At 40.1% G+C, this 13904-nt stretch overlaps 1 protein-coding gene across 3 annotated transcripts in view; it reads right to left on the minus strand.

The window, feature by feature from the left end:
- Positions 1 to 13904, minus strand: part of znf385a (zinc finger protein 385A) — a 103126-nt gene that overhangs the window by 27019 nt on the left and 62203 nt on the right. Inside the window, exons 1-2 of one of the 3 annotated variants that reach the window (XM_017708029.2) lie at positions 11415 to 12227; positions 8051 to 8161 (exon numbers count right to left, since the gene is read on the minus strand). In XM_017708029.2, coding sequence (XP_017563518.1) covers positions 8051 to 8161; positions 11415 to 11453 — 150 coding nt within the window. In that variant the 5' untranslated portion in view covers positions 11454 to 12227. Of the gene's footprint in view, positions 1 to 8050; positions 8162 to 11414; positions 12228 to 13904 lie in introns of those variants that run through there. The other 2 variants (XM_017708039.2, XM_017708020.2) reach the window with 2 other exon arrangements.

Below are 13904 nucleotides of genomic sequence, written 5' to 3' on the forward strand. Positions count from 1 at the left end.
GTTTGCACTAATTTAGTAAAAATCAGGAAACATGAGGGGTTCATCAAAATGATTACATCTTAAAATACTAAACTGGTCAAAATAACTGTATTGGCCTCTCAAGAGGCCAATCACTCAACACGCATTAGTGTACAAGCCATCAGTTATTATCAGAGGTAATTTTCAATTTTTTACAGACCACAAAAATTCAGTTTCACATTTATTGGCTAACAATAAATTGGTCACCCATATAGTGTGCATATCTACTTCAGACACACGAGCCAACAGCAACTCATGGCATCAAATGCAGCCCACTGCAGAATCCAGGCTATCAGGATGGTACTCATGATTATTAAGTGGCAAGATTATCTCCTGTCATTCTCCCAGAAGAGCTGAAAGTTGATGACAGCTGCTGCAGGCATGGAAAGGCACAGAGAGAGTGAATGGCTGGCGCTGGAACACAGACTGCACCACAGACTGCAACAACACATTGTGAATTTACTTGATTCACACTTAAACATACATTTTAGGGGAAAACCTTTACACTTTATGCCAGTTCTTTAATCTTTAAAAAGATTCTTCTCACTTTCTCACATACTTTACAAAAATGGTTGTATAACCTTTTCCCACAGGCCCCCAATGTTCATTCTACCGGAAGAATAAGAATCGGCTCAGATATTTTTCATTAATGTTATCAAGTAAAGTATTTTTCCCTGTAATTCCCAACTCTGTGATAAGCTGCTAGCAAGCAATGAGGGGTGAAGGGGGAGGGAACCCCTTGCTGAGAACACCTTTCCACAAAAATCGCCATCCAGTCCAGCTGCAGCTTTCTTGAACAAAAAAAGACGAATGTATACTATAAATATGAGTATAAATACTGATCTGTTTGCTCACCAATGAAAATGAAAATCCAGTTTTATCAATTATATCAATTATTATTATTGGAGAAAAACAATACTGCATACCTTCATTGAGGGACCTCCAAAACAGGAGGAAATTACATTTTAACGTGAAAACGGCTAAAGAGTCATTTATTGGCAACCAAAAGTATTTGTTCGTCTACAAAAGCACTCCAAAGAACCCATTTGTGTGCCTTTATTTTTTAAAGTGTACATTAGTTTCATATGAATAAAATATATTACATCAGTAATAAGCACAGTTCTGTATTTTGTTTTGATTCCTTTTAGATATAATTGCACTGATGCAATATAATTTATTCATGTGGAGCTGATGTGAATCAAGTAAATTCAAAGCCCATTTCTTCTCAGTGGCATGGTTCTGAGGCAAAATAGCAGACTGTTGTGGCTAACAGGCTAACGGCAGTGTGGAGACACATGGCACTGAAGCTCAAAGATCAGAGCAAACACAGACATGTGGCAGCGTGGTAGCACAGATGCTGAGAGAGTTGGAGCTGAGAACAGAAGAGGGGCTGACCCAAGCCCACCTCTATGGCAGCGACAGACAGACACATTGCGGGGACAGGATGGGCTGTAATTGGTGATGACAGAGCCTTATATAGCTGGTGGTCTGTAATCAAAGCCCTTCGGGGACTTTAAGGAGCTGCCTGTCTAAAGCTGTGAGATCAGAACAGAGGTCACTGAGGAGGACATAGGTCACTGCTTAGCAAGCCCACATCTCTGGGATCAAGGATGGCTTAGGAGAAGATCTGTGGCTCTGAATGACACCAGCAGAAGCGTACGCTCTCTCTTAACCCCCCACGAACAAGCCACAAATAACATACTCAGGTCCAGGTGTTCAGTATGTACTATACTACAGACTCTTGGGTCTTAGGTTTTGGAAGAGAAAAATACATGTCACACTGATTGACTAAAAACTGATTGGAAAGGACAACAGAAAAGCAAACATAGACAGTTTCCATAAGAAATAATGACAAAAATAAAGCATACGTCATGGGATAATATTAAACATCTGCTTCTGCTGAGGTGTGGTGCAAGTTGTTCTTATTTTTAAACAATGAAAGACTGTTTATGGTGCATTAAAAAAGTTTCTTAGATGACTCTCAGCTTGGATGCATAAAGGAAAAGCTTTTAACTGTCACAGAACATTTACATTATGTAAAGGTTCTTTAAAAGTTCATTAAACTCTCAGGTCTTTCTAGGCCTTCAGAAACACCAAATAATTTCTGGGAATCCATAAATACATGTCAGTAATTTTCAGCTCATTTTTCATTTGAATCATGCTTGTATTTAAACTCTGCAAGTTTCATAGTGCTTTGCTTGTTTCATTGTTAAGTTTTGGATTTAAAAAAGGTTCAATTATTGAAACAGCAAAAGAAAAACTGGCCAATAAGGAATTATTTTTCTCTGTGTATATAGCTAAGCGAACTCTCCTATTGGTAAGGACTTCAAGAACTGAAGAGAAGGCCTAATGATTAACCCTCAGCCTGACTGTGAATTGACAGAGCTATCAATCAATTATGTTTTTATTTACAGTAAGGGAAACTAATTTGTTGAGAAAAAACCCACTCAATATTTCACCTTCTGGAAGTTCTAGATACATTACTGCCTGGGAATATGAGCGGAAGCCTAATCAACTGGTTGTTAGAAACCTGAAAAGGTACACTATATAGTAATATGTCATAGGCTTCAAAAAAACTTCAAATGTCTTTTAGAAGATGTAAATGTCTGTATTTAATCTTAATAACTGTTAATGCAAATTGCTGTAAGCCTAGCACTGACAACCTACAAGAATCCCGCAGAGATGCTATTGGAAGTTGGCATTATCATAGAGATGGGCTTTTTCCTCATGTTTTGACATTTATGGCCAAAACTGACCGACTAGCTCTTATTATTATGGTTTGCCACTGATTTACAAAGATGGTTCTTTAAAGAATCCTTATCCTACACTTCTCTGTATTTTATATTTAGTTCTAATTTTGATATTCACGTGGTTTTAGGTAACAGAAAGTCATAATACATTTTCAGCAACTCTTTTATCCCTTACAACTAAACATGCTTGTTTCTGCACCCTTGAGGCAGATATGATGTCGCTGTAGGAACGAAACCTTCTATCTGCATTCATGTTGTCTTTTTGTACATTATTTGACATCACAAAAGCAAAGCATTCAAAACAAGCACAGAGAGAATGGCATGTTTTGGAACGTTCACTCCTGACATCAGATCTGAGTCACATTAGGGCAAAAAATCTGATTTGTGCCACTTCAACCTGGTAATGTGAACGTAGTCTCAAAGAACCATCCTTTGAAAGGTTTTTAGGAACCAAGTGTGGTTCTTCCATAGAAGCCAAAAAACTCATTTGGCATCTTTAGAGGACCTTGGATGCATCTAATAGAGATCACAGCTCATGACCACAGGCTTTTCTTCTCAAGGTCAAATAAGGACACCATCTCATAGGGAACCACACTGTACCATTCTGCAATCATGGATTACTGTTTCTCTCTCTGCCACGTGTGCACGCGATGACAGATGCAATCACTAAATACAGCCAATAGACTAAAATGGCAGCAGGGGGAGCAGCAGCCACAGTCTTTTTAGAGCTCTGTGTAAACCCTGCTATGGGGTAAAGCTCCTCTAGTGACAGAGAGTGATGGGCCCAGAGACTGACAGACAGTAAGCCACAGGGGAGGGCGACTGCAGCTCTAAAGCTGAGGGTTGGCGGAGGGAAGGTGTGGGAGGGGGGCACGCATTCAACCCCATCCTGCAGCAAACAGCGGTACAATGCAGTGACATCACTCTCCTGCAGCGCAGCAAGGTTATACCTCGATCTCACGTGAGAGAGAGAGAGAGAGAGAGAGGGAGAAGGGGCAAGAGACATAGAGAGGACACTAGAGGCTGCTGCCTTGCGACAGCACAGCCACACAGCTCCAACAATGCCCCCAGCCTCTGGCTTGATGAATGCAGCGCATGATAAATGCTGGCAGCCAATCTGCAGCTTTTTCTTTCCCAGAGTTAAAATGCTCTCTTATCAGAAAAGGGGGGATTACGAATATATGAATCCATAATGAGGCGTGAAATGATGGTGGCATGGGGCGAGTGGACGGATTTTTGAAGGGAATCAATGCAGAGCTCTCTTCAGGCGGCACTGCTGTGGGAAACTGCTGCGTTCACTCCGTGCATCCGATTAATGACATGAGGGAATTATAACATGATCTTCCCTGAAAGTGGCGCAACAAAAGACAGCTGAAATATTTTGCCATGACTAATGCTGAATGATAGATGTGCTTGGGTCTCCATCGCATCAACTTCAGGTGCTTTGATGTTGTGCAGAATGTTTGTCTCCTGTTGATTAGTTATCCATCTGTCTCTGTCTGCTGTATGTACGGATTAAATGGGACTCCAATCACCAAGTATACATCACAAAGGCAGTAGCGTCCAGGTGTGTGGATGCAATGGTGCATATACACCTGCAAGGGGGCACCAAACCCATAGAGGATGTTGAAATAATATGGTGGTCTTTTACAAAAAGTGTCAAAAAGATGTCCACTAAGAGGTAAAGTGCTTAGCGGTTTGTTATTCGGCATGTGCTAATATTTACAAGGGTGCTATGTGTGAAACTGGTTTGACTAGCAGGTCACAAGCCAGGCTATAAAAAAGAAGGCTTCTTCAGTCAACATGGGCCAATGCGGAATGCACAGCTAAGATAACTACAACGACTATATTATAAAAAAAGAAAAGCAAAGTAAGACTGTACTGAAAAAAATACAATGAATTTTCCTGATTCAAATGTGCACAACATTTCCACATGAAAGAAATGTATTCCATCAGGCCTGTGCTGGTAACAGAATCCTCTTATTCAGATAACTGTATGGAAAATAACCATGGTGAACTAGATTAATGATACTTTTGTGATGTCAATGCATAACTACAGCTTTAATAGGACTTTACTTTTACTTTTAGATTCTTTTATTTGACAAAGATTAAGCTTCAGCTCATACGCTATTACTGCTTCCACATCTGCTGCAGAGTTAGAAACTGTCTATAAATTACTGGAAGAGATAGTATCGCTATAATAATAATAATAATAATTTTATATATGTATATATATATATATATATATATATATATATATATATATATATATATATATATATATATATATATGCTATGGTCTCTGTAGCTACTTAGCTTTGTGTGACTGAACAAAACCCAAGACCTGATTTTAGTAAAGGCCAGTGTCGTATATATAGAATGTATTTTCATAAAAAAAATATTTTTTTAGATGCTTAAGCAAACCTATTTTTATAGGTTAAAAGTGTTTTAATATTCTGCAATATCCCTTTACTTTTTAAAATAAGTATTTTTTTGTTTGTAAATCTGTAACATTTTTATTGAGATAAACAGTAATTGATCACTTAAATTCTGTAAGGCTGGCAGCTTTTTGTTCCACCTTAAATGAATTAGCAGTTACATTTTGGCACCTGTACAGGAGTCTTAATGTAAACTGCTGCAGTTTAAGGTGGAACATTGGGACATTTGTGCAAGAAGCCAACCTTAGCTTTGCCGTTTCTCAAGTCATTTGTCGCATAATCCTGTGTGTCTGACCATAAGACACTGCCGGAGTTAGGGAAACGATGCATAGTCATTCATAGTCATTACAGTTTTTACAGAATCAGGGGAAACAGAGGCCTGGCAATCACTCTGATGTCAGTCTAGGCTAAGGCTAAGGTCTGAAGCATACTCCATGCAAACGCAGGCACTTCGAGCTATGCAGGCAGGGTTTTGCGTGTAGTTGCGTTCAAAAATGCAACAGAAGTGCAAGCTGCATTCTGAACATTACAGCAAGGCCTGCTATAATGACAGCCAAGCCTGACCAAGTGGTCTTGTACCACCAGCGTGCTTTCTCAATAGCATAGCAGATGACCACTTAAGTCTCATGCAATGATGTCATAAAAATATGATTAACTATCACATTTCTAATCCAAGAGAAGAGGTAAAGCAGCTCACTTTCCTCTACTGTCCATGTTTAGATGTTGAGGCTGCTGGAATAACAGAAGATCCCCATTCTGATTTGTACTCTATCACCCCCTTCAGTCCTGAGTGTTTTAACCTCCACAATAACGTAAGAACGTGTGGTGAGTTTGTACAGAAGGACCAAACATTTGCAATGTGTTGACCGAGCATTCATTTGCATTCGCGTCCTTGCGTTGAGTATGTTTCTGGCCTAACCCCAAAAGACTGGCCATTCCTTTACAGCTGCTGCCTTAAAAACGTAGTAGACCACTTCAGATAGAACAGACTAGACAGCAGAAGGTGACTAATGGTTTTCATCTTCATTTGTAACATGCATGAAACCTCTGTGACAACTGGGCTAACGTTAACATGGTTTGCACCGCTTGTGCGTCACGTTATTATTTGTGAAAGAAAATTAGAGTCTATTTCCAGACTTTATTTTACTTGTTTTCAGACTTTTTATCTAATTTTAATTATCTTACTCCACTGGCAATAAATATGGCTTATTTTAAGTGTTGTTTCCTGAAAACATGCAAAGTTCTCTGCATTATTTATCAAAACTATACAATTATCTGCCAACAGAATGAGATAAATTCATAAGATAAAATGACTTTAAACAAGCAAAAATCAGTAATTCCTACAACAATCTAATTTTAAGAATCCTTGTGAAACTGATGTACACATTAATCCTTGTGAAACTGATGTACACATTTGAATCAAGTAAATAAATCATTTCTAAGCATACTAATTGCTATTTATCAAATGAGGTCTATATTTAGCAGATCGAGCTGCTTAAAGTAAACATTAGGGGTGGAAAAAAGACACGCTTACTTTTAAAGCCATTGTAAGCTGGGCAGTGTTCTCATAAATCATTTGTTACTACTTTGGCCCAATAGCTACTTTGCAGGTTTCCACAGGCAAACCAAAAATTCTCCACCTCAGCCCTTGCCTCTTAGTGTCTGTGGTCTGGCCTTAAAGTGGGCCATACATCTGCTGAGTGGAAGCTTGAGATTACAGCCCTTCCACCAAGAACACCACATTCTACCCATGATTACAGTGCTGCGCCATAAAAATAGCGCAGGATTGCAGGACACTCCCAGGATTCACTCTGTAACTAGCCCAGTATGTTGTGCACTGCCTATCACAGCTGCCACCTGAACTCAGCAGCAGAATATTCTAGGCTCCAGTTTCTCCTTGACAAGCCTAACCAATGAAATGCTATTCAATGCACGATCTACAGAAACGATAACTGTGTTCTTACACCAACTGTTTTCTCAGTCTCCTCTGAGAATAAGAAGAATATATGGTGTTACACTGTCCTGAGAATCTTTTATTGGCTTTTTCCAGCAGCTAGAGAATTTAAAGGATCCATAGCCTATATTTCTTATTGTGTGATATTTTTATCCCTCAACTTATGCTTTTGTATTCTAATACGCCAAAAACGGTAGTAATTCACTTGTACTTACGGCAATAATTCACTTGTACTTACCAACCTGTCTTTATGTATCCTAGAATTAAACAGGCTGTTTATGTTACTGTGATTTTAAGACTGAGTAGGTGGGGATAAACTGCTGCCTGTTGATTATGCGGATATATTTAAATATATTTATGTAACATCACAAAAACAGTGAATTCAAAATGGCACATTTGAGGCTTTATCAGTGTTTACATCCCATGCTTTTTTTTAAGAAAAAAGGGAGTGTTTTCCATGATATGGGCTCTTAAAAACACACTCATATGCTTGGCTAAAATTACTGCCCACCCCCCCTAAAAGATCTTAATCAACTCTGCGTGATGACAGGGATTTTAAAAAGCCTTTGAAATCAAGAGGAAGGGGAAAAAAATCCCATTTCACGCTCAGAGCCTCCCCAGCAACAAGGAAATGTTATGCGGACACATAGCACAGCTGCACAGAGGTGGATTGTGTTCTACTTCTGGAGTGAAAAATGGGATCAAAAAGAGTCCTCAGCAACCCAAACATAACACCCTTCATACATATGAAACACATGTCTGATATCGCCATGTGCAGATACTCTGTCTTCAAAATCATAACAATAATAAACACAGGACCAAGCAGAACAATCAGAGAGCCGTTAGACGGCCAGTGCAGCCAGTGCACTGAAATCAGACAGACAGCTCACCTCAGAGTTGAATCGAATCTGACAGACGTTGCAGGAGATGATGGGTCGCTTGGTCTTCACCAATGGGACTCCGAAGGTGTGGTTGATCACTGCCTTCTGAACAGGATCCATCTGGAATAGAGAGAGGGAAAGAGAAAGGAGTGAAACTCAACTCTTGTATACAGAAGCAGCATCCATGAGACAGACAGGGTCATTAATAAAGTTGATGGAGTGGTCTAAACGGCCTGTAGGTTAGAGATCAGCGAGTACAGCGGGGTCGGTGAGAGAAAAGGGTCAGGTCACTTTGAGACACTCCAGGTCAGTGTCACGTCTCACTGACTGCACACCCCTTATAGTATTACAAAATACCAACGACTTGGCTAATTAACAAAACAACCCAGCTAATTCACTGATAACACTGAGCAGGTTCCCCACCATGCCTCATGTGTGATAATTAGGGAATTAGCAATTAGCATGCACACCAAAGCCAATTCATCAGTATATTTGAGTAGAACATACTGATTATGAGGCCTGAAATTCACCATACACTGAAGAATAATCACTTCAAATGTGATAAAAAGTTTCTTGAGAAGCATTGATCTCGAGAAGTGAGAAATATCATAAATTGCTCTACCCAGAGATGAGTTTCCTCCTGGCAGTAAACAGAGCAGTCCTTGAAGGATAGCGCTGCGCTGACTGTTTTGTCAGACATTCTCTAGCAGTGGTGTATCCAGTGACATCACCCTAATTGTTTCAGCGGAGGTGTCCATCACCCTAGGCTTGGAATAAATTTAACCGGTTGGCTTCAAAACATGAAAAAAAAATGAGCTCCATACACAAAGAGATCTTACTTTTCTGTGTATTTGCTGTTAGCAACCAATTTCCATTTATCATCAGTGGCTTGACTTGTTCTGTTGGTTGTTTTTGTGTCCTATGTTTATATACTGAGTATACTGATCAAGGTTTGTACAACACATAAGTCAAATTCTTCTTCTGGTTTAGTTTAGAAGTACACTAAATAACATTGTAGTAGACACAAAGAACATTTGCCAAATTTACACAGAACATCTTTTTAAGAGCTCAAAACTAATTTAGATGGTAGTCATGCCTTTCATTTCAACTTCTAAGAACAAAAGGCTTTAGCAGGCCCGTGTGTAACGTCCTCCCTTAGCTGGCTAAAGAAGGGGAGAGGCTGAAATGAATATTCCCTAAGTCAAACAAAAACAGTTTGAAAGTCAGCACAGGCATCGTATCCAAGCAACCTTCTATTAGAAGTAAATATGCAAGGGGTTGAGACATGAAGCAGGGGGGTGACAGTGCAGACATGCACCATCTGCAGGCTAACGGGCCCAGCGCTGGACTTCCTGGGATAGCTTCCCTCTTATCTCATCTGGCTGCACACCCCAAACTCATCCATCCACCCCAGCACTCTGGAAGGGGTGGGGGTTTGGTGACAGTGCCATGCATGTGCAAAGTGTACAGTGCTGCAACATCCAGACAGGCACTGGATTAGCCACAATGATGTTGTTCTATGGCTTTGCCTTCATGAATCTTCCAGGGATTAACTGGAGCTGGCAGTTAGCTGGGTAATCAGAACGCCTCAAGCCAGAGCGCATCAATAGAACAGATACAACTGTCAGCGCTAACCGGCTCTGCCAGGAGATGGACGACAGGCTTTGGAGGAGCACACAGGGAAAAAAAGGAGAGGTTTGGAAAAGGCCTCTAATTAGCCTCAGATTACTTTTAGGGCGATGAAGCTTTTGAAAGTCTACTCAAAGCACTTTAAGAAGACCACCCTTATAACAAAGACTAGCATAAGCACCAAAATGTTGCTCCATCCCAAAAATCCAGGGAGTCGCCCCTCTGCGCCTTGAGAATCAGAATAAAAATAGCCCAGCATACAGAGCTGCGGCTTTTGCTTCTTCTGCAGTTTACTCCTATATCTAACACAACCATTTCATTCACTTTGGAGGACAGAGATGAATCATGCCATAGTGAATCATATGATCTCACTAGTACAACAAAAGCACTCTTGGCTAAAATGATGATAATAGCATACAGATGATATCTAAGGGGAAAAAAAACATCAAAACACTGTCTTCAAAAACAAAGCCTGTCATCCTGAGTTGGTGGAGGCCGGTGTAGAAGGGATATAAATATCTGCATTATTTTCTTCTTTTGTGATGGTTATGATGTGTAAAGATGCCCCAGAACATCCATCAACACAGTGACCTACTAAGCAGCAGCAACTTACAACTACAGTGTCAGAGTAAAAACCAGAGCCTACTCCTGGAGTAACAGTGAGTATTAGTTTTGGCAGATGTAGTGTAATCTGTAATTTGACTGGATGATAAAGTTTAAGAATACAGAATACAGTATCTATGTAGTTTTCTCAAATTACCACAGAAAGCCCACATAGAAAAGTTATCAGGCCAGATATTCATGTCAACGTGGAGTGATAGGGCTAAGATTCAATAACAATAACAACACGGAGCACAGACATTACTATTAGGTTTTGTTATTTCGTTACTCTGAGGTAGATTCAAACACAACTAATATTAGCACTACTACGCCTACCTCAACTAATTACATAACATCACTTACTCCAGACATTTTAGGAACTCTGGATTAAACATACTGGATTAAAATTGCAGTATTACAGTACCACCTTGGGTAGACAAGTACAGCTCAGATAAGGCTTTAGCACCCAGTAGACCATCAGACACACTTCAGCTCCATCCCAGAAAAAAATCAAGCACTGGCAAAACTATGATGATGAAACAATGGCAACATGTATCCCTTTAAACTCTGTGAAACTCCTACTGCTACCATTTATCACTTCTATAACTTATTGCAGTCATTCAGCTTTTTTTACTATGAATTATTGAATACATAGGTCACATATGAATGAGGCAAAGCGATACTCTTATTAAAAATGTGGTTAGATGTTGACCCTCATACAATGTCTCTGAGCCAATCACATAACTAATATATACTATATACTATACTATATAACTATACCGAACAATAAGCCTTAGAATGTGGAAATACAAAGGACCTTAAGAGCTTACCTCACACAGACTCAAGAGCAAACTCAAGAGAACCAGCATTTCCATCCCTCTGTTCTGTCTGATATCTATTATCATCTTTTCTCGACAAATATCAGTGCCACATTCCAAAAGCCTAACATGTACTGCCACAGCGTACACTCAGGAATATTTTGGCAATAACAACAAAACCCGCACCACGCCAGATAAAACAACCTTTGAAATAACTATACTGCTTTGAACAGTGTCCAGCCTGCCGTGCCTGGAGAGTGCAGCAAGGGCTTTGCTCTGTTTTTACCTCTCTGTGCCTCAGCTCCTCGTTCATGTGAGCCACTCACCTTTGTGTCCTCAGTGCTGCTAGGAGCTTTCAGCTGCATCCGTCTGCCTGCAAGAGCACCCGCGTGTGTGTGTGTATGCAGTAAGGGGAGTGTGAGTGTGCCGCTTATTCAGAAGTGATCCTGGCTGTCCCACCACACCACCTGATTCCCACGCTCGCTTCTTCACACACCCACGTGTGCACACACACAAACTTCAGCATCCCCTTCTTAAGAAACTCCAGTCTATACACATACACACACACCGGCGTGTTTACATATCAGAGATACGTCTGTTGTCCTTCTCCTCTCCTGTTTCTCTTGTGTTAGTCCTTCTCTTCTTTTCCTTCTGCTGTATTCTTTTGCTTCTCTCTCACCACACTCCAAGCTGTAATGTTCAGACTTTTGTCATTATGTTTTGGTTTCTCTCTCTCCCCCTCTCTCTCCCCCTTCATTCCTCTTGTTGCTTCAGTGTCAGCCAAGCTCATGCCATTAATGCTCTCTTTTCCTCTCACTCTCTATTTCTTTGTGCCTCTTTTTTTCTTCCTTCTCTTTGACTCTCTCTCTGTTTTGCTCTGCCGCTTCCTTTATTTTTTCTCACTTTTCCCCTCACTTTCACTTATTCATTCACTAAGTTCTTTTATTCTCTTCTTTCCATCACCAACTTCCTTCCATTACTCTGTTTTACAAACTCTCTTATTCAGGCACGCACACACACATACTCACTCAATCTGTCCAGAAGCAGTGGAAATGTCATGCACTCTCCTCCTGCTTTCTCTTCTCCCTCTCTATTCCCTCTCTCTCTCTCACTCTCCTCTTTCACAGTGTCTATCAGCACACAGCTCTGACCAGCTTGTCGATTTCACCCCTCCTCCTGCACCCCCATAGTGACTCAAACACTTACACGAAACGCCTCCCGAATATGAACTGTTCTCAGACAGCTGCAGCCCTGCCTCTATTAGAGGAACATGTGAAAACATCATGAAGCATGGAGGCTGATCATATAACTATAATTACATGTTAAAGCCATAGCTGTGTTTAAAAATCTATTTAAACAATTCTCCCCTTTTCAAAAATGTAGTCGATAAGACATGTTTGACATCTGAAGTCTGCTTTTTTAGTTATGCACTTTGAGTGCAAGTCTAATGTAGCTAATACTCAACTAATTAGCATTGTAAAAAAAATGCTAATACCATCACATGTGCCTCAAACCAAGCTGCTAAGAAATCTCAAATAGACTTGCTTATGTGGCTTCTGACCCTGTAAGACCTACTACCATCTATAGGGCTACATGACCCTCCAAATGGAGGTTTTTTAAAGGCACATTCCAAATGGGGTGTTTTGAGGAAAAAGAAAATTGAGAAAAATGGCAAGATGGCTGCACAGGCAACTAAAGAAACACACAAATGTAACTATTTTCTCCATAAAAAATTACAATAGCCATTGTATTATAGTTTAATGTTGTTTCAATGTATTATAGTCCTCTTTTTCATAACAAGCATAAAAATCACTAACAGTATGCTAATGTTCTGGTAGCTAGGTAGTTAAATTTCCCGTTCCACATTAAATAGTCCAGCAGGTCTGATGTTTGAACTGCAAGGGATTATTCTCATTCACATACTCTATTTTTTGACATAGTTTGTAAATACTAATTTCATGGTGGATGGACAAATTGAATTCTTCCAGAATGACTTGGAATAAAATCTCATTACATGACCATCTATTTATTGTTAAATGTTTTTTACTTATCCAGTAAAATTACTATTCTGGAGACACAATGATTTGCTGTGAGCATGACAACATCCAATAATGTCAGAAACCACATAAGCAATTTATTTAATATTAATAAACATCTCAATATGCTTTGAGGCAGGTGTGATGATTCAGCCATGCAGTTTAGCAATCCTAATTGGCGCTTATAAACATTAGCCACATGTGCTTCATAGCTCCAATACAAATATCAAGAAGTAAACTTTGCGCATTAAACATATCTTGCATGATTGACTATGTTTGGCGAATGAAGGGAAACTGTAAATTTGTCTACTGGATGAAAGCTATGCAGGGTCATTAGAGGCAAGTCAGAAATTGCTCAAAGCCTGCAAAAGTCTACGTGGACTTCCAATATGGTTTTGAACTGTGTTATGGAAAACAGAGACACCACAGAAGGAGAAGACGGGGAGCTAAATTCCTGGAGGACTCAGCAGGTGAACAGCAACAAGTCAGCACACAACCTGTCCACTCCAACGACTTTCAACGGAAATTCCTAACTCTGCAGCATAAGCAAGTGTGTGCTAGGCACTTGTGAGCGTCCACACCACAGCCAGCTGCCGCCGATAAATTATGCAGGCACGTCTGTGCCTATGAGCACATCCATTCAGACAAGCAGGTAGATGGCAAATCACATTAAAGTCACATTAAAGCTCCTGCGTGAAGGAATACAGGACAGAACTGTCAATTGTCACCGACTGCTTAAATACACAAGACCACTTCCGAGTCCAAGTGAGGCAGATTAAG

This window comes from Pygocentrus nattereri, chromosome 9 (assembly GCF_015220715.1).
Source record: "Pygocentrus nattereri isolate fPygNat1 chromosome 9, fPygNat1.pri, whole genome shotgun sequence".
NCBI lineage: Eukaryota > Metazoa > Chordata > Actinopteri > Characiformes > Serrasalmidae > Pygocentrus > Pygocentrus nattereri.